The sequence below is a fragment of the Macaca thibetana genome, chromosome 13 (assembly GCF_024542745.1).
Source record: "Macaca thibetana thibetana isolate TM-01 chromosome 13, ASM2454274v1, whole genome shotgun sequence".
NCBI lineage: Eukaryota > Metazoa > Chordata > Mammalia > Primates > Cercopithecidae > Macaca > Macaca thibetana.
This window is the reverse complement of record NC_065590.1, coordinates 67,018,558-67,044,899: the sequence shown is the minus strand read 5'-3', so window position 1 is coordinate 67,044,899 and position 26,342 is coordinate 67,018,558. Positions and strand designations below refer to the sequence as shown.

Here is a 26,342-nt window from a genome sequence, read left to right as displayed (position 1 = left end):
GAGGCGAGGCAGGAGAATTGCTTGAACCTGAGAGGCAGAGGTTGCAGTGAGCCAAGATCGTGCCACTGCACTCCAGCCTGGGTGACAGAGCAAGGTTCCATCTCAAAAAAATAAAATAAATAAAATCAAAGGAAAGATCTGCAGGACCTTTGACCATGGTGAGGAGGAAAAAGGAATCAAGGATATCTGGATGGATGATGACTTGTTCTCCTGAGAAAGGCAAGATACAGAAAGAGTAGGATTGGTTAAAGGATAAGGCCACTGGGCAGTAGAAATCAACAATTCTGTTTTAGATATAGTAATTCTGAGCTACAAATTATATGTCTAGCATCAGTACAGGGCAGGCAGCTAGTATATGAATCTAGCACTTACGGGAAAATTGAGGCTGGGGATATACATTTGGCAGTCATTGGCATACAGATGTCATTTACACCATAGAGACCGATGTCAAGGAAGTGAGCATGGACCAAGATGAGAAGAAGGATGGAGACCAGTCTTGGGCTTACTCCAACATTTAAAGGTGGGAAGAGGCTATTTGGGAAGCCTCTTCCTCCAGACAGATAAGTGAAAAATAGTGATTCGGGAAGAGGAGGCCCTTTCTCTATTCACAGGCACGGGTCTTCAAGCTCTTGCTGAAATACCTAACAGTGAGGGTAAGTGAAGACCTTTATGAATCCTTCTCTGCTAGTAGATTATGAGCATTTGCTACTAGCTGGTACAAGGAAGAAGCTTTATCTCACATGAAAATTGATAAGCTTTCCCCCATACATTTTGAATGGTATGGCAAAAACACTTTTGATGAGATACGTAGATATTAAATCCTGCCTTGAGGCAGGAGGACTAACAGGAAAGTTTTCAATGTCCGTCTGGCAATTAGAATCTAAGAATCCAAAAGTCTAACCTAGAAAGAAGCAGCAGAATATCAGACACTAAGAAGGGGCCCTTCTGTTTCAGGAAAAGTGCCAAAACATCAGCCTAGACAAAACGCTGGGCCCCAGGACCACTGCTGACTAAATAGTAGGCTATAAGTGAAGGGAATTATTTTTCTTTATTCTTCTGCCTGCAGCAACTGGGCTTTGTCATCTAGAAACAATAGCATCATTTTTCTTAGGAGACACGATATACAATAAAACATCGCTGTGAATCAGCAGGGTTGAAAAAGTCAGAAATACGATGTTCATCCAACAGCCTGTTCAATTTTCAGTTTTTGGAAAAAATGTTTATATAGATATGATTATCTGAGATTACCTCTGAATATATTGTTTGGGGAGCTTGCTGCACAGTTAATATTTAGCAAATTATGGAATTCTCTCAATAACAGAGCAAAGAAATCTGTGTCCCGATGGAAAGCATTTATGGCAGTGTAAGGAAACTGTTTCAACAATGAATGATTCTGCTGTATTTTCCCCAAACAGATTTTCTTACCTCTTGATGTCTCCACCTGGGTTGTAAGTAAGTTTTAAGTGGCAGAACAAGTGACTCCTCCAAACATTAAAGTTTGCTGTAATCCATAATTCATGTTATAGGGAAAAATCAATTTTAATCATAAGGCTGCCACCATTTTCAAGAGTTTCTTAAGAAAGACACAGAGGCCTTTTGGAAGACTGACATTTAGAAAAAGCCAGCTTGAGGGTATTGGATAAGAGGTATTGGGGAATAAGAAACATTTTCAGGAACAAGGATTTCAGATAGGAAAAGCATTTTTTAAATCCTTTTGAGAACGAGATGTATTTGGTTGGACAAACTGCTGATTTTGGACAATTGTTATGAGAGACATAATTTTTGCCTTTATGATCATTATTTGCACATATTCTCCTCAGGGACTAAACCCATGACCAACAGTGTGTGCTAACTTGGATACAATGTGATTCAGTGACTTAAACCTTAGGAAAAGTGGACTCCAACATATTTTCCTATAATTACCTCAGATAGAAGCAATGGATAACCACAATGTTTATTCCTTTGGTTTTATATATAGTCTCTAATCAAAACACCTTAAGAATATTTTAAGTTTTTCTTTCTGCTTGGTAAATTTCTGGTAATTCTGGAAAAAGATGCAAAGAAAAGAACCAATATGGAACTGCTGGAATGTAGTTGGGATTGAGAGGGAGTCTGCTCTCCTCTAAGGATCAAGGGTCAACTGAAAAACCTCAAACAGCCCTGCTTGCTAAGGTGAAAGTAAGAGAACCCTCTAGGTCTCCTAGCTCCTCCATTCCCTCAGTTGGTTACCAGAAGCATGTGGATTCTTTAATCAGAACCCCCAGGCAGGCAGTCAGTTAGCTGCATAACACCATGCCTTATGGCTGACCAGTACAAATCGGAATACTTCATCCATGGTTAATGAATGAAGTGTCCAGATTTATACTGTTCAGATCATCCTAAATTATTCAATATAAACAATCACTGGAAATACAATTTTATTAATTTTTTTCTATGTCCCATATGCTTTACTAGATGCATAATTTGCAGGTATTTTTTCCAATCTTGATCATAATTCTGCATGTTAAGTATGATTATCTCTGTTTTGCAAATGAAGAAACTGAGGCTCAGGGAGGTTAAGTAACTTGGCCATAGTCACTGAGACAATAAATAGCAGCCTAAAGAAGAATAATGAATTTGAGTAGAAAGAAACACATGATTTAAACTGTAGCTGTTTTCAGACTCAAACCAAAAGTCAGGCTTGCCAACTATGGCAAATTTTAGTAGAAAACAAAGTGACTATGTCAGGACTGTGGGAAATATAGAAAGTGGACAGTGAATAGCACCATTAGCACAGCTGTATTTGCTTCTACTCTTGCCTTTTTCCAAGTCTACTGTAACGCTTGTCGTTGGCCTGGTATTTAGTTAAGAACGTGGGTATTGTTGCTCAAAGTAAAGCCTATATATCTGTCAAGATGCTAATTAGTGCTGGAGAGTAGATCCAGAGTTTCAGTTACAATAAGCTCTGGTGTGTACCAGAGTCACTTGTGAGCTTTATAACCCACATTCCTGGGCCCTGTCACTCCTAGATCTTCCATAGGTTGTTGATGGTTTTCAGCCATTTGTATTTCTTAACAAGCTCTCAGGTAATTCTGATCACCACCAAAGTTTGAAAATTATTGCTATCAATGCTGTTTGGGAGGATGATGTCTTACTCAGAAATCTGAGTGAACACAATAAACTACAGTTGTAGGTCAGAAGAAAAATTCAGCTTGTAAGGAATGCATGAAGGGATGTTCATGAAATATACATTTGGCCTGTCCACTTTTGTCAGGATTACTTTTTTCCTGTCTTGATCAATGTTTACCTTCTCTTTCCTCTTATTAATATTTGGGTCAAGAGAATATCAGGTCTCCAGTAAGTACATTTTCCTAGTTACCTAAATGAATACAGTTTCATAGAGATCACTAAAATGTTACCAAGTATATAAAAGACAGAAATTTGGTTCTTAAAGCTGACTCTCTATTTTTGTCTTTTCAAATGTGCTCATTGCAATGGGAAGCTGATCTGAAAATCTATCCATCAAACCAATCTGGTCTCTTACAGGCCATGGAGACCCTCTGGGGATCTGGGAATGCTTTCCTGTCATGGCAATGACACTGACCGGCTTCTGAACCTTGAGAAGGGCCATGACAATGTTCCAGCAGTGACATTGTTTATACCTCTGGGCTCTTGTCCTTCATAGGTCTTGGTTTGTTATCACAGCCCTTGAAATTGTAGGAAAGAAAGCATCAAGAAGGCAAATGAACTTCTGCTACTGGGGGAATTATACATGAAAGTAATTTCTACCTGGCACTGATGTTCCAAGTGCGACAAACACGACTGCAGTCACAGAATCTTTCAGGCCAATGGTGCAGCCAAAGTGGGAAGCCAGGTCTCCAATGAAAGCTGTCAGTAGGCCAATCATGAGGATGGAGACAATGAAACATGCCCAGCCATTCCAGTATTCAGTAGGGGGGACGAAGGCAAAGAGGACCTTCCAGAACACAGTCAGAAAGTGCATCACGTAATCGAAACAGGAGGGCAGCTTCTCTTCCCCACATTCGTCGTCATCGTCATCTTCCCCTAGAGAGAACGGAAGGAAGCACATTTCATCACAACCTGTGCTACCGGGTCTTCCTCTCTCTCAATCTCTCCTGTCTAGCCCAGTCATCCCTCAACTCTACGTGGCAGGAGGCCATGAGAGGTGGGTGAAGTTTAGGGTCTTCCAAGAGTTAATCATAACTAACGAATTAATTATCAAGACACTGAAATACCTCTTACTGTGGCTCATTGGTCAATGGCAAAAAAACTTAACCCCTACCCAGTTCTGCTTCCGTGCAATCAACACACCCTTTCTACTTTCACATCTGGTGAGACTTGTCACTCAGAGAAATGAAAATGATTTCTTGCAAAAGGTTGGCAAGCCCTGTGTCAGCCTGAGAAAGAACGCTCTTTTGAAGAAAGACAACTGTAGATGGAGTTCTACCACGGTTCTTTTCTTGCAACTTGAAGTTCAACTCTGGGTTATATAATCACCTACAGGATAATCACAGGGCCGTTAATCGTGGCTCTAAGCTTTGCATATTTCTCCAGCATCATCTCCTGTAACTATTTCAAACTCAAGCCTTGGAATTACTTGCCAAATAATTATATGCCAATAAATGAAATTTATTTGCATTTTTCCAAACCAGATACACTTTCTCCTACTTTTGTTCTTTAGAGCTAAATGTGCTTGGCATATCCTAATTGCTCCACCCTTATCCTTCCTCACCCATCCTTTAAGACTCACTTCCTCTGTGATGCACTCTCTGACCTCCCCCGAAACCCATTCTGGGAACTGCTTCTCAGAGGAACCTCCCAACACTTGTAACTCTGGATCAGTGGTCTTCAGAGTGTGCTTCCTGAGCAGGTGGCACAGAGAACGTGTTAGAAATTCAAATTATCAGTCCCACTGAATCAGAAATTGGGGAGGGAGTGGACAGCAAGCTGGGCTTGAACAAGCCCTCCATGTGACACTGACACATGTCCAAGTTTGAGAACTGCTTTTCTAAATTGTACATGTTCATGTCCCTCTCTTCTCCAGTTGACTGAGAACCCTTCCAGGTCAGGAATTCATGCATCTTTGTATCCCTGGTGTTTGGTACCATCTCCAGCATGTAAAGTAAGGTGGTTAAGTATGTGGTAAATGAAGGAATGCATGCAGAAATTTCTTTATTATTATTATTATTATTAAGTTCTAGGGTACATGTGCATAACGTGCAGATTTGTTACATATGTATACTTGTGCCATGTTGGTGTGCTGCACCCAAAAATTTCTATTGACTTTATATAACTATGCAATTACGTAAATATATATATATATCTCACAATTTTGCCAATTAAGTCATACTATCAACATACAAAGAAATGCACAAAGCGTAATATTTAAAAGAACTAGAAAATCGATAATAGTATCCTAAAATGGAGATTTCACTTATAATGTGAAAGTAATGTCCATTGACATGTCTTAAAATGAGGATATTGAAAGTCATCTTTTCTTGAAGTGGTGGCAAATACATGTGTTATGTGGCCATTTTGGAAAGAAGAACATCTCCTTGAAGTCTTTGTTCACCCGTTCCAACCTTGTCATCAGGGTGCTACTTTACTTGGTCCCACTAGTGCAGCTGGCAGTAGGTGGGGCTGCAATTTTGACCTGAGACGGCCAGCATAGAGCACCTGTGTGTGGTCTTCATGAGACACTCTGTGGTGGGCAAGCCATTGGGTGCAGATGATGATTGAGAAAACCCTCTGAAAGCACAAGAGATTTAAGGGAAAAACACCTCTCAGAAAACATATAAAGAGGAATGTCTGGATTTGTCTTCTGTCATTTTACAGGAAAAGAGAAGAGGCAATGGCCTGCTCTTCCGTGAGCACATGGTTGGAATTATATAAATACACTTTGGGGGTCTGTGAAGAAAGCAGCCTCATCGTTGAGGCTTTAGATAAACTGCTGGGAGAATCCGCTGCGGATGAGTGGAACTGCCTCTGCAGAACTGCCCAGTGAGGAGCTTGAGTTAGGTCAGCTCATCAGAATGTTTGTGAGTGTAAAAGCATTGCCGACCATTCCCTCTGCTGTTCATGCAGTATTTATTATATCAACTTTGCCTGGAAGCAGAAGATCCTTTTTAATAAAAACACCTGGGATGGGCTGCACTGTGCCTCCCCAGAATTCGTATGTTAAAGCTCTAACTGCGAGCACCTCAGAATGTGACCTTATTTGGAAACAGGGCCTTTAAAAAGGTAATTAAGTGAAAATGGAGCCATTAGGGTGAGTTCTAATCCAATATGACTGGTGTCCTTATAATAAGAGGAAATCGGGATGCGCGAGAGACACCAGGGATGTGCGTGCACAGAGGAAAGACCATGTGAGTGTTCAGTGAGAAGACAGACATTTACCAGCCAAGGAGATTGGTCTCAGGAGAAACCAAACCTGCCAACACCTTGATCTCGGATTTTCAGTTCCCAGAACTGCCAGAAAAGACATTTCTGTTATTCAAACCACCCAGTCTGTGGTATTTATTACAGCAGCCCTAGAAAACTACAACAGCCCTTCGGAAGCCTCCCTATGTCATGACACGGAAATGTAGGAACAACTACTGAGCGTTTCTATTACCTACTCTTTCTGTTTTTGTTTGTTTCTTTATACATTTCTTCTTTTTTCCTCCTTTTACTTTTCTTCCCACTTCTCTTTTACCCTACGCTTTAGCTCCAGGTAGAACTTCATGTGAGAGAAGAAATTTTCAGGGTTTATTTGAAGGAGGAAGGAAGAAGAAAGCCACATTAATACATTCCCATTCCCAGCCTCTCCTCTTACCCACTCCCCATTCCAACCGGGGCTGGGAAGGGTACCTATACTCAGAAAAGCTGAGAAAAACCACTAGGTTTTCTAGTTGTATTTATTTTGGATCATATCCTTTTTAATTTCTATATTTGTGAACATTTTATAATTTGACAGTGCATATGAATAAAATGCTTTGGAAAACATTTTAATCAATCATTCACAGAAACATGAACTATGCTGCGTTTTCTCCACAGAATTACTTAATTTGGGGCATCTAAATCTCTTAGTTTGGAGATGAGCAAGAAAACACATAATGAAGCTTCTCAGAAGACATGTCACTTGTAACTTGAGAGTAGACATTATATTTGTCTTCAAGATGGAAATAACACCTTTCCCATGAGAGATGTACACAGGAATAATTAGATCATCTTTGTAAAGTGTCTGAGAACATTTCAAGGTAATGATTATCATGGTAGTTATCATTATTTCCCTCCATTTAAGATTGTTACTGTGTTTCTCCAAAATTATTTGTTTAGTCAACATGCTGGGTCCTAAGGTTACATTCTAGGTTTTTAAAAACAAAAATTAATTTTGCCCTCTGAAATTACCTTCATGATCAGTTAATGCAAAATGTGTGTGTGTGTGTGTGTGTGTGTGTGTGTGTGTGACAGAGAGAGAGCGAGTTCTTCCTGTAGGCTTCCAATATCACAAAGAATCTTACATGTTTTAATGCGTAAGTCTGGAATGGGAAGCCCATCTGCTTTTATAACATTTGAAAGGAAAAGTGGCCTCCCATCCTTTTCTCCCAGTGAGATTCTCTGGGATCTCACTGCTCTTTATAAATTTTAATCTCCAACTCAGACATCACTTAAATATTAAAAATGACCACGGACTGCCATGCATGATGCACAACTACCCTGTCTTGGGAAAGGACAAAGAAATATGTTCATCCATCACCATCTGGACTACACTTAAAAGTCTGTTCTTTCTTTGGGAAGAGTAGTGAAACATTAAAAAATCCTAAGAGCATCTTTTATGTGACAGTAAAGATGATGGTAGTATGCCTGTTCTGTGGTTGTGGATGTTCACCAGCCTAGGGTTCCTGGAGGCTACGTAATTCTTCCAAGTCCCTTCTCTGTGTTAGAAAAGAAAGACACGTTGGTGGGTTTGCTTTTACAGAATATCGAGTAAATTCCTCATATCTCAGAATCTTTCTTTTCAGCTAATGGAAAATAACCTATATTTGATTAATCCTTCCTAGTGCCTTTTAAATGGCTTCCCTGATACACATGGGACTTTTAAAATATAACTACAAAAATAACCAAATCATTAAAAATGCAGATAGCGCACAGGGCGTCAGTTCAGCTATTGATGTAATAGTACTTGCACCGTTCCAGTTCGGAAGCATGAGAGCAACGGCATCATCAGCATGACTGACCGTGAAAGACAAACCCCTGGGCTTGGCACACATCTTTTAAAGTAAACAGGGGTTTCTTTACATCTCTGTCTCTACCTGCTCAGGGCTTGGATTCAGGGAGAGCTCTGAGAACCAGAAAGAGAGACTGCTGGAAGGTAATGGACACTTGGGTCAGAAGGCTTAAGTCTCTATAGTTCTGACAGCTTGTTTTGGGGCAAGACAGTTAAATTTCCCGAGCCTCAGTTGCTCACCTGTCAAATGAGTTTCCTAACTCCCACCTTCCAGAGCTGTTGTGGGGACTGGAAGAAGAAATGCTCAAGTCCTTTATAAAACGGTATGCCTCTTTATAGACAAATGTGCCATATTCCATTATTGTTACTTGTCTGAAGGAAGGCAGTAAATGTGAGTATCCTGATTTCACTGAATCTATATTCTGTTCGAATGAGCCATTATCATTCATTTCCCCAAGCTGCTTGCTTTTAAGAAAAGAAAGAAAGAAAAACAGGAAGGGAACCTGGTGGGGTGTCTCTTAAGTGACAGGCACTGAGCTAAATTCTTTCACATACCTGATCTTATTTCATCCTTAAAATAACCCTACAACGTGGGCATTATTAATCCCATTATACATATGAACATTCTGAAGTTCAGAGAATTTATGTGACTTGCTAAAATAATCTCACATAGAATTTAAGTGACTGACTTGACATTTGCTCTAACAGTCCAGGGAAAATTTTACTATAGAAAATGCCTTATGGAAGAAAGTTGGGGAGTTTAGTATCACATATTGATTCAAAGTTTGAGTCAGAGTTTTTTTAATGCCTGGTGTTATACAGATACAATGGTACCTTTTTTTTTTTTTTCTAGGAATGTGAAAATATGAGGTGCCATAATTAGTATTTGTATTCTAATACTTTCTAGATATGATTTTTTGGGTGGTTTATTTCTTTGGCAGAGCCAGCCATAAGCTCTTTCTCAGATCCCTGGGGACCAAGAAAACATGGGAAATTAAAAGATCAGGTAAAAGCAGGGGATCGTGGTGTGACTGTTTTGGAACCTCTATTTTTTCTATTTAAACATTTGTTTAAAATTGTATCCTATACATTTGAGATTAACAATGTCATGTTATGGGATATATTTAGATAGTAAAATTATTATAGGGAGGCAAATTAACATCTATCATCTCATCTAGGTACTTTTTCCTGTGACAAGAGCAGTCGAAGTCTACTTATTTAACAAACATTTCTAATACAATTTCATTAGCTTTAGTCCCCATGTGGTCCATTCCATCTCTAAACATGTTCATCCTTCCTATCTGCTATTTTGTGTCCTATGACCTATGATTCTCATTGCCTCCGGGAACACTTGCCCACAGTAAGATGGTAACCACTGCTTCATTCTCTATCTCGGTGTATTTGAGCTCTTTTCAAACATACATATTCCACATACAAGTGAGACCATGCAATATTTTTCTTTCTGTGTCTGGCTTATTTCACTTGGCATAATGTCCTCCAGGCCCATCCATGTTGTGGCAAGTGGCAGAATCTCCTTTGTTAAGGTTGAATCATAAGGAATCTCTCCCTTAGAGTATGAGAAGTTCTTACTTCCGTTTCTGGTTGCCAAAGGTCAACCATCCAGTTCTGAATCAACATCCTGGTTTGTCTCTAGCTTATCACCCTTGAATTTGGGAAAGTGGCCTGAATCCTCACAAGTCTGTATGTAAAGCAGTCTGGAAAATGTATGCTGCTGTTCATCTGTGGATGTGTCTGACTTGCAGTTCTTTCCGGGCACTCAATAGGCTTTATCCTCCAGAATTATGACTTTTTTTGCAACCTGACATACAGTAATTACAAATCAAATTCTACTCTCCTGTTATATATTTCTGTTTCTCTTTGCTTTAAAGGTTCTGAGAGAATCATAAAGTATAAACGATGAAAGACCTTAGCAATCAGCTAAGAAAAATAAAACTGAGAATGGTGATTCAGTTGATACATTTTTGTTCCCTAGTTTGCATCTGTGTATATCTGTTGTGTATGTGTGAGAAACTGTGCATGCATGTGACACCATAAGGGCCAGCGGTTTTTACTGTTTTGCCCATAAAATGATCTGAAACTTCTTTTCTCTTTCTTTTCTCTTTTACATGCTATTACCTTATGTCTAGTGAGAAAACAATTATCATCTCTTCCCACTCTTAATGGCCTCTGCCACTAAATTCAGTAACACAAAGATTCCCAAACAAGAGTTTATCTCTTTTTTTTTTTTTTTTTTTTTTGGTATTTTGGAGATGTGCAATAAACATTTCTCTATAACTTAATTGGTGGGAAGTACTTAGCATATTCTCTGATGCAAAGTAGATGATGTAAACAACTTTTCTTCTAAGTATATTGAAAGACACTTCCTATCAAAGACAGCTCAAAAAACAATTGGTTTGAATTCCTAGATCTATGAGTTGCCAGTGCACAGAAGAAAATGTAGGCATTTTCTTCTACCAACTGAAACGTGGGTTTTAGAAAATACCTGAACTTAAAGCTTCAGGAGGCTTTTGGACTATGCCAAGGTCAACCCCTGCTTAATGTGAATTTCTTTAAAAATTCTCTGCCAAATGGTTACTTATGCCACTTCTGAGAGTTTCGGCTATTAGGGAACTCATAATCTCAATCCAGGTTTAGAGTCTCTGGCAGTCAGCTTGGGCGGTTAGGTTCTACTCATTTGTCCAGGCCCCATTCCCTAGGCCAGTGGTCCCCAAACTTCTTGGCACCGGTGACTGGTTTTCTGGAAGACAATTCTGATGGTTTCGGGGTGATTCAAGTGCATTACATGTACTGTGCACTTTATTTCTATTATTATTATGTACTCACCATAATGTGGAATCAGTGGGAACCTGGAGCTTGTTTTCTGGCAACTGGATGGTCCCATCTTTGGGTGATGGGAGACAGTGAAAGATCATCAGGCATTAGAGTCTCATAAGGAGTGCACAACCTAGATCCCTCGCATTGGATATCAATACTATTGTACATAAAATCTGGGTATTTGCAACTTGGACTACTGGACTGTTCTTGAATGGAGAAGACACTATACAGGCTCCATTAGCCATCCCTACCTGCTTCTTCCAAGCCACAGCTAATCTGTGGGCCATCCTGCTACTACTTAAGGGGTTTGGGCCAGGTGATGTGTGACAGTATTGGAAAGGGCCTCAAGAAGGCAACTCACTGTCTATTAATAACTTTTAAACCTGGCTGAAATGAATGAATATCTAGATGAAATCATCCACGAAGAACAGAATGCTTACCAGCTTAAGCCATTATGGTCTTTGCTGGGATATTGCACACAATATTTAATGTGACAGAAATATTTCTCAGCAAATGTAGCCACTGTCAAAATGAAAAATGGATTCACTAAGGAGTTCTAGCTCCATGCAAGTTTGATCATTACCAAAATGAATCTGTTTAAAGCTGAAAACTGATTGGTGTCTCTTGTTCCTAAAAAAATTCCGCTATATGAATTGAATGCTCCTAATTAATTACAGTTTAACATAATTAGTCATGTGTGGTTTTGCCCCAAGCTTGGTTGTTTATAAAATAACTCCACGTTAGGGTAAGAATCTTATCTTGAAATTCAGAGTGTTCTCTTACCCTTTACTAATTGTAGGATTGACAGAATTCCAAGCTCCTGAAATAGAGAAACATTCCCTGTATACTTGAATAGCTAAGAAACAAGGCTTTGTCGAGTAGAATTGATACTCAGCAAGTATAGATACCACCTGCCAGTTTAGATGGTTTAGTTACAGTGGGTAGTATGTGGGCACACCAGGTTCTAAGACTGGCCTGAGGACTCTGATAACACTTCGTAAATATCAGCAGCTGTGTCTAAATTAGCCTCCTGTAGTGTGGGAAGTTGAGTCTTGAAGCAACTGTTTGGGCAGTGATAACCCTGTAATTTTCAACAAACATATAAATGTTATGTCCTAGAAAATGTTAACATGTATATAAAGGGTAGATGTATTCCCAGGGCTGCTCCTCATGCAGAGGGGCATAAACACCGCCCAGAGCCTCTTAAGATGCTGCTGTGATTCATCTATGAATTCAGGTTCACTTACTGAGTGTTACTTTTATGCATGTAGGTAAAAGTGTACATCCCACTTAGTCTTTATCCTCCCAGGAGCCTGCTGCAGTAGCTATTATTTTCTCTGTTTTAGAGATGAAGAATCAGGCTCAGAGAATTTAAATGACTTGCTTATGAGATCTAAAACTCTATCACCTCGCTACAATTACATGACCCATTGTTTCCATAGAGAAAAGTCTCTGCAGTTTGTACAGCAAAAATTCATTCTGATAAAATGTAAGCTCATTTAGCATTGTTTTATGAAAAGTGTAACTGGGAAATACCTCTCCTCCTTAAATTAACTCTCTGGATATGATATAATACACAAAATATTATAGTGCTCTTTCAGAGAATGAATGGTTGGCTCAGTTTTATTCTTCCTAGAATTTTATTTTAAAAAATACATCTCTAGGCAAATCGTCTATTCATGATTTATTTCAGCCCCGTTGGGAAGTGGGATTCTCCTCATTTTGGTGGCAAACATCTGTCTCTCTGGGGAGCAAACGGAAAGGACTCTGGCTCTTCAGCAATGACAATAACAGTCTCATAACTCTTTGCCTGATCTCAGGATCACCTGAATGGACTCTGTTCTGAATATAGGGTTTGAAAGTTGATGTTCCAGCAAAGTGGTGATGCAAATTGAGTGATAGTCTAATGATGACTTCAGTTTGCACAATACAAAGTGATGGCAGTTGCTCAAGGCACCCCTCATCTGCCTGTTCCTCTTTCCTTCTTTCTGTTGTGATTTTTAATGAGATCTCAGTAAACAGGGCCCTCCACTGACCGTAAGGTCCCATGATTTACTTGTTCTTGGTCACTTCATAGATTCTGTGTGCCTCAGTTTCTCCTTCTGGAAAATGGGCATAGCCAAAAACAACTTTCTCTTTTGTGCTATTGAAAAGGTATAAACAAGACTTTTAAGAGAAGTTATATGCTTACATATAGTCAATAGTATATGCTTATATACATACAAATAGTTATATGCTTGTGTATTTTTAAGAGAAGTTATATGCTTACATGTAGTAAACTTAGTTTTGGTTTGAGGGAAATTAGTTGATTAGTGGAATTCAGATGGAGAATCTCCTTCCCTCACTGTGGGTGAACACTTCTTTTAGAGGGTAGGTAGGCTAAGGTGGGAACTGAAAATCTTGTTTGTCTGCTGTGGCTTTCTTGTCTCTCATAAATAGTACACAACACGCATCATGATGTTGTGATGTTTTTCTTCAATATCAACCATCTGGAAAATCTCTCTTTCCCTCCTATTATCAATAAGTCAGTGGCCTATCTTTTTTATTTGGTCAAGGCCTGGTGCATATTCTATTAAGTCTATAGGTTTGAACCCTAACATATTTTGGGTCACTGTTTTGCACCTCAAGCCCAGGCTGAACCCCTAACCTGGAACTCTAGGAAATCTTCAAAGGGAATGGGGTGGTTGAAAGACTGACTTTCTTAGTGCCACTCATTTCTTTAGTAAGTATTTATTGCTAACTTCTGTGTCAGGCACAGTTCTTGGTATTGCAAATGCAGAAAAATAAGATCCCCGATCTCATGGAATTTCCATTCTGGCAAGGGGAGACAGGAATCAAAGTAAACAAATAACAAATATAATAATTTCAGATATTGATATGAGCTATGATATCAATAGCTATGATATCAAATAACAAATATAATAATTTCAGATATTGATATGAGCTATGAATACAATGAAATCCGGTGACTGGGAGGGTGAGAAACCCCTCTGAGCAGTTGATACGTTGAGCTAAGCAGTTGAGCTAAGACTTTAGTGAGGAGAAATAACCAGGTATGGAGGGAAAGTATTCCATGCGGAGAAAATAGCTCATGCACTATTGTTTAGGGAACGGAAATATGCCTATGTTCTACTGGCATTAAACTTTGGGAGGCAAGCGTGACAAGATGGAAAGAGGACTGACTTGGGAATCCACCCTCATGGGTCAGGGTGAGAATCCCAACTTCTGTTTCTCCATTTCTCGTAAATGGGTTCATGAGTAGCTACTGCACCAGGCTGCTGTGGGGCTTGTGTGGATACGAAACAACTATTCACCAATTGCGAGACCATTCTCTCACTCAGTGCTGCTAAGGTGTTGGCCAGGAAAGCTTCAGTCTTTGCTTTGTCTAATACTAAGGCATCACATCACCAAGAAGCCCACTGGTCAGTAGGTAACATCAGGGGGCAGACATAGAGTGTCTGATAGTGAAGGCATTGGTTCTACAACTCCAGAAGAAAAATGAGCAATGCTATATGGTGCAGCAGGAGCCCTGGGTTCTAAAACAGTCTCTCCGTGATCTTGGAGGAGACCCCTCTCTCTGTTCTCAGGTTCTTATTTGTTTAAAAAAAAAAAAATGAAAAGGCAAGGGGCGGTTAGAATCACAGCTCCTTTCCAGCTCGTTGCCAGGATTCTAAGATGCTCTGTGTAACGGGCCATAAGACACAACACCCAGCCAGACCTGACTAGGTAAAGGCAAGGCAAGGGAGAAGCATGGGGTGGGATGTATGTGCCAAGGTTTGTTCAGGCGAGTGGCTTTTCATTGCAGGAGTTGGAAAGACAAGGTCTTTATCAAGAGAGCAGACTGTGAACAGCAAGAAGTAATGCTGCCAGTCATTTTTATGTGGCTTCTCTCTGCCTATGGAGAGTGTTTGTACGTGGTGGAGGGTGACTATGTTTTCTCCTTCCACTTCTTTGGATTAGGCTGCAGTGTTTCCCCTACTGAAAACAGTATACGAAGGCTCCCGACTGGGGACGAAAAGTCCCCTCATGCATTGATTTGCAAGCAACAACTAAAACTGTATTCACATTGCAGTAGCCCATGCCAACAAAAGAGCTCTTGGACCCAGTGATGGTGCATTGTTTGCAGAGCAGAGCTGCTGCCGCCCCAGACAAAGCCGCATTAGAGACACGACTTCGGGCTTACAAATAAGAGTGCTGAATCATTCTGGAACCCTTCAATATGGTGTTTTCCTCAAGATTTTATAATACGCAATTTAAGAGAAGAACAGCCCAACGAGCCAATATTCTTTTCAGAAATATCAGCTAAAGCATATCCAGGGGCCAGAAAATAATTGCTTTTTTTCTCCCACCCTCTCGTGCTCCCACCTGTGTTTCTGGCCTGCCTTGTTCTGGAAGTTGAAATTGTAGCTACCTGATTCAACATTTTCTCCTGCTACTGCTGCATTTTTAGATCGATAGATATCCTAAATTTGCTCTGCTCACCTACTAGTATGTCCCTAGAATATCTCCCATAAGTAGTTTCTCTCTGGAACTTACTCTCTTTCTTCTTACTCATGCCCTCTGCTTTTCCTCTTAGGATCATAATTATCAACTACATAACAGTGAAATTTTACTAGGAATACTTAAGAACATTGACAGAAAATGTCATTTTATATTGGCATGTGCAATTTGCACATACACAGATAAATATATCTTACGTGTACATATATGTGAATGTTCACATCTCCATGTCAAGTGATATGAAGTTTGACAGAGAAAACAAATGTCTCAAACTTCTTTTGAAACATGGCATGTGTATGTGTGTGTATGGATTTATGTAGATTGTTCTCTAGATCAGACACAGTATGATGATGTCTTTTAATCCAGTTATGTAGGGATTGGAAAACTTTAATTCACAAATAAATGTATTCATTCTTTATAAAACAAAGACACAGGATTGCCAAGCCCACCTTATTGCCAAGCACTGTCTTAGGTGTTAGAGAAATAGTGATGAAAAGGGCAGATTTGCTGCTGTTGTTTTTTTTTCCAAATTTAGATTCTTCCTATGTCTAAGAGGACTTGAGCAGATCTGTACCTATTAATAGAGCATAAGATATTTTAAGACAAAAATAGGACAAAAAAAAGTCTGAAGCAGAAATAAAGGATGCTTTTAGTCACCTGAGTTGACTGAATTTTGAACACGTAGATTTAAAAAAAAAAAAAAAAGGCTATGCTTTCCAATGGCCAAAGCAATTTAGAAACCATTGAATTATATAGTTATGATCTTCCAGTTGCAAGATGACAAAAATTAATTTTCTAGGGGAAAAAAGCTTCTCTTTAGATTAGGAATTTATCATGTTTTCTTTAAAGTTTAGTGAGTGGCATTGTGAGGTTTTATAAAAGATAAAATACTAGCTTTCAAATATTATACATTAAAGGTAAAAATTAAAATTACAGATAAGTTATACTCCAATGAGGGCAGTTTTAAAAGAGGCTCTGATAAGAACTTTAAGATTTACTTTGTGATATCCAATTCTAATCAAGGATGAAGGGCTACTGAATTCACTTAACGTGACCATTAAACAGTATGTTTTAAGCATCAAATGTCTTAAGTGACATATTGTGAAGTCAGTATAATTAAACATGTATTTAACATGTATTCTAAGGTAGGTATTGCATCTTGATTAAAGTTAGAGCCCTAAATTTCTTTCTTTTTATTAATAAAAAGGAAATTCTTTATTGGGGGCAAGACATTCACAGAAAGCATGTATTGTTTGAAAGGTACGTGAATCTTTTGTATCACTCTCTTACATAAATTCTGGTGAAGCAAACAACCTTCCAATATATAGCTGTTTATATGCAATGAATACAGGTTAGAAAAACCTCCAACACAGTAAAACAACAGATAAATAGAGTTAATGTGAGGCAGAAGAACAGGCATGAGACCTGTGGTTTGGATACTACCTCTGCAGGTTTTTTTTTTTTTTTTTTTTTTTTTTTTTTTTTTTTTTTTTTTTTTTGGAGACAGAGTCTTGCTCCATTGCCCAGGCTGGAGTGCAGTGGCATGATTTCAGCTCACTGCAGCCTCCGCCTTCTAGGTTCAAGTGATTCTTGTGCTTCAGCCTCCCTAGTACCTGGGATTTCAGGTGTGCACCACCACGCCTGGCTAATTTTATTTATTTATATTTTTTTGTAGAGACAGGGTTTTGCCATGTTGACCAGGCTGGTCTTGAACTCCTGGCCTCAAGTGATCTGCCAGTCTCAGCCTCCCAGAGTGCTGCGATTACAAGTGTGAGCCACTGCACCTGACCTCCTCTGCGGTTTTGAATAAGATGGGTCTACCAAGAAGTGCAGGGTGGCAGCTTGGGTGGGACACTCAGCAAGAGCTGGATGTCTAATAATTAAATAGAAGCCAGGCATGGTGGTGCTTGCCTGTAGTCCCAGCTACTCAGGAGGGTGACACGGGAGGATCACTTGAGCCCAGGAGTTCAAGGGTACAGTGAGCTATGACATGCCACTATGATGTGCCACTGCAGTCCAGCCCGGGCAACGGAGGAGACCCCATCTTTTTTAAAAAAATAGAAGACAGACTCTCCCTGAGATTTCAAATTTCCATTTTGTCAGTACATTTCAAACTGAGTAAATGTCCTAAATGAAATGAACTAGCTTACATTTTTTAAAAAATTATCATTTACAAGGATGAATTGGATAATTTAAAGATACCTGTGAGGTAAAATAATTAGTAATTTGTGTGATAAATTAGAACTGTACATTTCAACTAGCAGTTACACGGAAAGCAAGTTGGCATTTTATTTATGGCAATGAAGGGTCCTTTAAGAGACCCTTTAGTATTTCCATGTCCCAAAGACAACTCACAAGGTCATCTCTTCTAATCCTATTAACTCACAGGGGAGGTTAGAGGTCTTGTCCAGAGCCGCATATCTAACTGGTGGCTCTTTGACCATTGAATTCAAGTATCTAGAGAAGACAAAGATTCCAACAAAGAATTTAAACACTTTGTCATCCATGTTATATGCACTGTCTATCACAGAGAATGGGAATATTTTAGCTCTACACTGAAACAAGGAATAAAAGCTAAGTTGGATGGCAGCAGTGTTGTTCATATCTCCTGTTGGTTTCAAATAATTGCTACTTGACCTTTGTTCCTACTTTTTTTCAAGCATGCCAGTGATTCTAAGCATGAAACAACCTACCTAGATAACTAATAATATCACAGAAAAAGACCAGGAGCTTGGAGAAAAGGCTGGGCATTGATTCCATTTTGTTTCATAAGACCTGACACAATTTCTAGCTCCAGATATAAATACAATTCCTACATCACAAAAACAATTTGGAAGTCCCTCTGCATTCTTTATGATGGGATTTAGTCTGGGTTTTCTAGGAAATCCAGTAATGGAGCCTACCTGCTTTCTAGGACTGATTCTCTTCTTCCTGATCTTTCTGCACTTCTGTCCCAGGCTTGCACACTCATTTCCAAACCCTTACCTTCCCCATGTGTAACTGAGATTAAAAGACTTGTTAACTTCATCCCTTTTGTCCTGAATTAACTCATCTGAAATGTGAGCTCTTGAGACCTAAACTAAAGTTGTAAGAGGAATACCTAGGATCAAGTTGAAAGCCTACTGGCATTGGACTCACAATGATGGGGTTTCATATTCCAGCTAACCACTTGCTAGTTGTGTGACCCTACACAAGTTATGTAACCACTCTGGGCCTCAGGATCCACTGTTGTAACCTTTGGGAAAAACAACATAGCTCAGAATATAGCTGGGAAAAACAGAAATAATGCCTACAAAGTACCAGCCATGTCATAGAAGCCAAATGGTAACATTATTTAAGCAAAAAGTGAGTCAGAGTTTTTTTTTGTTTTTTTTTTTTTTGACGGAGTCTTGCTCTGTTGCCCAGGCTGGAGTGCCGTGGTGCAGTCTCAGTTCACCGCAAGCTCTGCCTCCTGGGTTCACGCCATTCTGCCTCAGCCTCCCAAGTAGCTGGGACTACAGGTACCCGCCACCATGCCTGGCTAATTTTTTGTATTTTTAGTAGAGACGGGGTTTCAACTTGTTAGCCAGGATGGTCTCGATCTCCTGACTTAATGATCCATCCACCTCGGCTTCCCAAAGTGCTGGGATTACAGGCGTGAGCCACGGTGCTCGGCCCTAGCAGAATTTTTAACTGCTTAAATTGGATTTTCAGATGACCTAAGGTTATCACAAGGGTTAAGTAATGAGAATATTGCCCATAGTAATGATGTTCAATAACAGACGAGATGCTGAAAAGACTCCTGCTTAGACCAGATTTCATGGCAATCCCTTGAAACTCATTTGAGGTACCATTTTTATTAAGAGTTTTAGAGTAGATTAGTCTTCAGGCTGCCAATTAGTCAAGTGAATTATTGTCCGGGGACCACTGAGTTGACAGTATATTAAATAATTTAATTGAGGATATTAATCCACAGAGCATGCGTGGATGGACCGATAACAGAAGCATCCTTTAAACTGAACTAGTGTTCATATTGGACTGGTGGGCTAAGGTGACATGCCCTCTACTTATTATTTATTTAGCTGGAACTGGGTCACTTTAATTTGCTGTAAAGTGTAGTGAGTGTGGACAGGTCAGCTGCATGCACCAGCTGGGCCTCGTGTTGAATATCTTCCCTTGTATTGTAGAAGGTTCCACTGGCGTTCCTGAGTTCCAATTATGTAACAGGAAGATACGCACTTCTGAATCATCATCATCTCACTTGGCTTTCTTTGAGGCTAAACTTTGACTCTCCTCTCATCCCATTCCTTCCAGAAGAACAGAAGTGAAGTGTATGCTGCTATTGTGCTGAATATTTAGTTTAGGCAAGTCAGGGGATGGGCAAAGTGTGCTTTTCCATTGTCAAAATCAGACGGGCCATGAAGCACAATCCCCGTCAAGGCTACTGCAGGACTATAATGGGCATCAACAGAGCTCCCACGTTTCAGTATTGGATGGTATCTTAGAGCTAAACTAGTCCAAATCCCTCCTTTTCCTGATGATGAAACCAAAAATCAGAAATGTTAAATTCTTTGCCAAGGTTATACAGTTGGTAAGTGACAAAACCAAGACTGCTGGACTTTTTTGGGGGGTTCACTTTTGAATATTCTTTCATTATAAAGATGCCAATGCATACTATGTCTGATATGCAAATGAATATGTCAAAAGTAAAACAATTTCAGGAAACTCTTTAATGCTGGATATTTAATATTAGGTAAAAGAGGGAGGTGTGTGTTGACTTCAAAGAATGTCACAAATTACTAGGCAGGAGAAGCCTATCGGTGCACCTAGGAAAACAAATTCTTCCCTTTGTTGTTTAGGGAACTGACTGGCATTGTCCCCAAGGAACTTATGTACTAGACTATAAGGAGACCCAACAAATACTGAGGAAAAAAACCCTTTCTATTTCAAGCTGCAGCTCCAATATCCAAACAAATGCCTATTATATAATGTGAATGTGAATGTCTATGTATGTGTATTTTGTGTATCCGTGTACCTGATTTGTGTGTATTTGTGTGTGTCTGTATTCATGTGTGTTTGCACAATGCATGCATGTCTCTGTACCTGTGTATACATGTGTTCTACATGTGTGTTTGTGCATGTGTGTTCACTCAGGCCTCAGGCACAGCAAGCAAGTGCACCCTTCATGCCGGAGAGCCTGTTGGGCTGATTTTTTTCCCTGGCACTGCCCCTTAACAGTTTTCCTTCTTGAGCAAGTAGTTATATCGTTTTTCTGAATCTCAGTGTTCTTATCTATAAAATGAAAGAAAGAAGTTAACCAGTGTGTTTTTAGTCCCATAGCCATTTCAGTGATTAAATTGAATTAACTGCATTTGCACAAAATTTGGTAATATTTTATTATAGGTTCTATAATAGATTTGCCTCCCAAACAGCCAACTTTGGTATTTCCATGTACAGATGGCCTTTGTGAAAATGCACACTGTTTAAATTCTTATGGCAGCTCCATGAATGAAGCACAGTTATCTCTACCTTACATACGAGCAAACTGAGATCTTGAGTTGTAGTAATCTTCCTGGAGTCGCCCAGGGAGGTTTTGGAGGACAGGAACACAAACCTACATCTGTCTCTAAAGCCAGCCTTGCAGTCATTCTCTCCTTTGCCTCACCTCTGCCCAAAGCTGTTGTGAAGAACAATACGGTGGTCGTGGAACTGGCATCGGCATCCTGGTTCCCTTTATCCAGCTAATGTTTGCCCTTTTCTCTGACACACCTATTTCCCTTGATATCTCAGCTGGCACACAATTTTTTAAAGTCAACCCACCATTCTGCCCTGGTAGAAGGAGAGAGATTTGGGAACAATTCAAACTGGACAGTGAATGCAGGCTTCGTGGAGAAGGGCATATTGCTGGCACATCTTAACAGCACCTCATGGTACGGGACTTGCCTTGCAAGCCTTTGACAGCCATTGAACTGCAGAACCCACTGCTCCTAGTGTTCAACCCAGGAAGAAACAGAAGGAGAACTGCCAGGATGTAACTGCTTAATCCCTTCCTAATCTCTGGATTCTCATAAATCCTTTAACTCTTCAACTATGGAATTATAAGAACTGGGTTTGCAGAATCATTATGGTCATAGGAGGCCCAAGTACTGAGCTATGAAATTCGGAAAAAGCAGAGGGCCAAGAAGATTGCCACAGGGTTGACTTTGAAACCAGTTTGAATACAATTACTGAGAAAGAAAAGCAAACCCCTATTTACAAAATTATTATTTTTGTTTAGTGAGATATATTGAATCAATTTTGTACAGAAAATTGCAAAGGAACCTCTCAGAGCCCTTTAAAAGCAATTTAATATTTGTAATAAGGCAAATATTTCTGACTCTCAACTATTTAGCCATGAAATTTTAAAATCCAATGAAAGTCTGACTTCAATAAATGCTGCTTTACAAATTTTATTGCCTATGTAATAGCCTAAAAATACTGACATTCTTTAGACACTTAAATTTAATCATAATGACAAATAATGAACTTTTAAAATTGCCCTTCATGTAATTGAGTATAATTTGGTGCTTTTAAAACATGGGTTTGTTTTTCTGGTATGTCGTCTCTCAAAATTGTAAATAAGGTCGATTTACCCGGCAGCCTGAGAATTTCTAAGCAATTGTGCCTTATTTCCAAGCAGTCTTTTAGAAACATAAAGCACAATATATTGTATGACAAGAAGACTTGAGAGGCTTCGCATCTCAGTTATTAACAATTCTTCAAAAGATCTGGGCAGGAGTTAGTGCCATCGTGAAATGATGACACCATGGCCGCAGGTAATGTGATGTGGCCAGTCTCTCTGTGAGAGTAGGGAGCAGTTTTCCTCATTTTGGAATTTCCTTCTTTCTAAAGGGCAGTAGATAGCACACTGGACTAGTCTTCATTAGATATAGGATCTGAGCTATGTTCTAAGGACATGTTGCCTGTCTCAGACTCAGATTCTTCCTCAGTAAGATAATGATAATTATAGCGTTAAAAGGATTTCATGAAACACAACATATGAAAGTGTTTGCAAGTCGAAATCTACCTCTTTGAAGTAAGGCAGCATTAACATCTTTATAGTTGTTTCTCTGTATACCTATTCTCACCAGAATCACATACATGACACTGGCCTTGTTGGCAGCATAATCCCACTCACTGTTTAAAGCTTCCCTTTTCTATTGCCGTAGACTGGTCATAAAATGTTTCCTTGTTCTTGAGAGTCACAGAACTCTGTGAATGAACCAGAGTAAACCACTCCACTGCTAGAAAAGCAAATTTGGCCTAATATGTCTATTGATGGGGTCATCTCGGCCATCTCTCTGAAATTGCAGACCCTATGCGTATTTCCTGTTCCCCTCCACAGCTCTGCTTTCCTCCATGACAAACTTATCATCATAAATACACTTTATTTTAATGTATCTATCTGATTTACTGTATCCTCCAGTAGACTGTAAGCTCCACTTGGGCGGGGGTATTTGTTTCATTGGCTGTCATGTGCCTTGCACCAAGAACAATAGTTGACATAGAAAAACGAAGGAATGATGACCAGCTTATGGTTGTTATACAGACGCTCATATACCTGCAGCTAAGAAAACCTAGAAATTATTAGAAATGGTTCACTATAAGGCTTAGGATGCTTTTAATGTTTCAATTCTAACATGTCAAGGCCCATAAAAGAGTTTATTTTTAATATTTTCTACTATTGGCTTCGTCAGCAGTTTCTTATTCTAGCGATTTTTGTCTGCTTAGTTCTGTGAAGAGGGAGTATAGTTCATGCCTCACATATTAATCTTAGATTTATAGAAAAACATAAGAAATAAAAGGGAGTTTACCCCTCCTTCTATTAGAGCTTATATGCAAATTCCAAATCCACTCTCCTGAGCAGTTACCCACGATTTAATATTCATAAATTCCCACTGTATACTCAGTTGCAAGAAACCAAAGCAAGATTATAAACAGCACTAATGACAAACAGGCATAAAACTTTTACTACCCTCTGTTCCCACAGCACTTGGGAGATGTGTCAAATTACCCTGTGGAAGACTGGAAAGAGGGAGTTGGGGTAGAAATCATGGCCCATATGATAGTGATGCAGTTTCCAAATTTTACAGCTTGGGAATCACTACGTATTTAGGAAACTCTACCTTTGTTAATTAGTTGCAACTGCAGAAGATGAGCCTGCAGGGATCTTTAAAGAGAGCCAGTGTAGATGGAGCAGAAGAACAGGGGAAAAAAAAATCTGAAGACAGCATTGCTTTCATGAATCTTTAAGAGGGACTTTCCTCTATTGTTATACAATCACACAAATAATGGACAGGGTTTGACAATACAGGAAGAGGACACTTCTCTCTGTATTTAATTCCCTCAGGTTTCTGACTACTTGAGTTTGAAAAACACATCATTTTGTAGGATCTTCCTAAATAAAACTCTGTACTTTGCTTGTGCAAAAAGAAACAGAATGTAATTCTATTTCTATTTCTAGAGCCAGTGCAAACATGTATTTGTTAAATGTTGTTGAAGAGAGTGTAAAATGATGCAGATGGTCGTGGTCAAGTGTCTTAATGTCTTCCCCTTCCACCTAGGATTTTGCTGCTTTCTTCTTGATCTTCACTTGGCCACCTTTGCGCTGCTTACAGGAAATTTTCCAGACAAAGCCTAGTGATTGGCTATTCATGAATTAGAGACACAAAACACTTTAAATTTATCTTGTCTATTTCCAGAGAGAAAGATGCAATATAGATGGAGAAAAATGTCATGTTTGAAGACATTTGCTTCATCTAGATAGTCAATTTAGTCTTTAAAATGTGCATACATGTAACAAATACACTTATTTCTCTCTTAATTTTGCCATGGAAGCCCTTTGGTGCTTTGCCATAGACCAAGTAGTCACAGTAGGAAAACTCAGCTCAGACTGGTCAGTTGTAATTTATAATATGCAGAGAAAGGCACTCACCAGCACTGACAGTGATAGCTTCAATGAACTGTTCTCTCCAGCTGTTTGTCCCAACCACAAGGGCCAGGTTTGTCTTCTTAATGAGTTTGTCCACGGTACTCTAGAAAGGTTGAAAAGAATAATATAATAAATGCTGGGTTTGTTAAGGCCTCAGGAAATCTAAGACCTTGTTGATTTTGAAACTCCAGAGTTATATAAAGGGTAGCAGATGTTAGGCTCAGAACAACAGTATTGACATCAAACACTGTTATGATTATGCAAACAAGCATGGTCTTTAGTTGGAAACATTCTGAAATGGAAACTTCTTTGTAGCAAATACAAGTCTCCTTCACTGACTAATGAAGAATAGCCTCAGTGTTTAGAATAGCAGAGGCTGCAAAAGCCCATCCATCCCCCCAAATGCTTTACCAACTTGCTTCTCTACTGGTTTCATCAGTAGTGTTTCATCTGCAATTGAATTAATATATGCTCTATTCAGCACTACATATCTGCGAATAGCCGGCGAAGTGACAAACACATTATGAAACCAAGAAATATCACTATTGTTTTTTGTTTATCAATGAAATGTAGCCAGATAATGGAGTCTCCAGGTTGCCTGCTGCATGGTCATTAATAAATGGATTTTTCTCTGGGTACTATTTTGTCAGCCTCTTGCCTGTTACAGAATCCCATGTTTACCCTATTCCTATTGCAAACAAGAATAGACAAAAAGACAAGAAGAAAAGATCAGTTCTTATGGTTTAGGGCACATTGCAGTTTACCTTGCCCTAAATCTACCCTGCTTTACTGGCACTGTGCTGCATACCCCTTATTTTTCTTTGGAACTTTTTAAGCACCTTGTTTTGTACAATCAGCACTCTCTAGCTTTCTAAATTCAGTTGATGTAACAACAGGAGCAGCCAAACGTTCACTAGAAAACTAAGTAAGCAGATGCACTGAAAGCACTACCACAGTCATGGCAACTACAGGGAGAAGGGCCATTTCCAAGACACTAAGGCTGTTCTTCCCAAGAAACTACCACAGTGACTAGTCTACCAAACACCCACACTTGCTGTCAGAGCATCCTCGAATTTCCACTAATTGCAAAGAGGCAGAAAACACATTATTTGCCATAGGTCAAAATCTGTATGTGTTTTATGCAATGTACCTGAGTTGACTGTGGTTTAAGAGAGCACATTTTCAGTTAACTGGGAGTAAGCAAAATGCTATCCAAAGGGCTTGTATTAAGGCCAAAGCCAAATCATAATATCAAGTATGTTTGCTCAATAAGAGTCATTGGAACCGACTTGAAACATTCAGACGATAATAAGCATGAAAGGGCCCATCTCCAGCTGGCTCACTCTGTATTCATGACATTATTCTTGGCTGAATTGTATGTCCTTAGGGTGATGAGCTTTCGGCTTCTAGCTTTGTGTCTAGAACTGCTGGTGCCCCTGATAACAGCTGTAACCATCACTGCTTTTGGCCACCATAACTTGAAGCACATAATCAGCATCCGTCTTTCCTCTCTCAACTCAGCCACATCTCATCAAGTACTCTGACCATCCTCATTGATACAAATTCAAAGTGCCTTGTAGAATGTAGTAAGAAATGACCTCCATTTTTCCTTATGTAATGGAAACTTGGGACAGTTCTCTCCAAAGAGGCACTCTTGGTGCTGAATCCATGACGGAGTATCCCATCACCTGGGAAACACACAATTGAACAAATAAACTTCTCTAACATTGAACACAGACTTTCCGCAAGCAATAGCTGCTAAAGAACAACTTTTTAAGATAAACTAAACTTCTATGTGTAAAACCCAGGGTAGATTTTAAACTGTAGTTCATGTTAACCCTGGGGGAT

At 39.4% G+C, this 26,342-nt stretch overlaps 1 protein-coding gene across 15 annotated transcripts in view; it reads right to left on the bottom strand.

Annotated features, from left to right (window-relative positions):
* The window catches only part of SLC8A1 (solute carrier family 8 member A1), a 387,052-nt gene that overhangs the window by 24,625 nt on the left and 336,085 nt on the right, over window positions 1-26,342 (bottom strand). For all 15 annotated transcript variants that reach the window (XM_050753303.1, XM_050753305.1, XM_050753307.1 and 12 more), the window contains 2 exons: window positions 24,498-24,597; window positions 3,769-4,044 (listed from right to left, as the gene is read on the bottom strand). In XM_050753303.1, coding sequence (XP_050609260.1) covers window positions 3,769-4,044; window positions 24,498-24,597 — 376 coding nt within the window. The remainder of the gene's footprint in view (window positions 1-3,768; window positions 4,045-24,497; window positions 24,598-26,342) is intronic.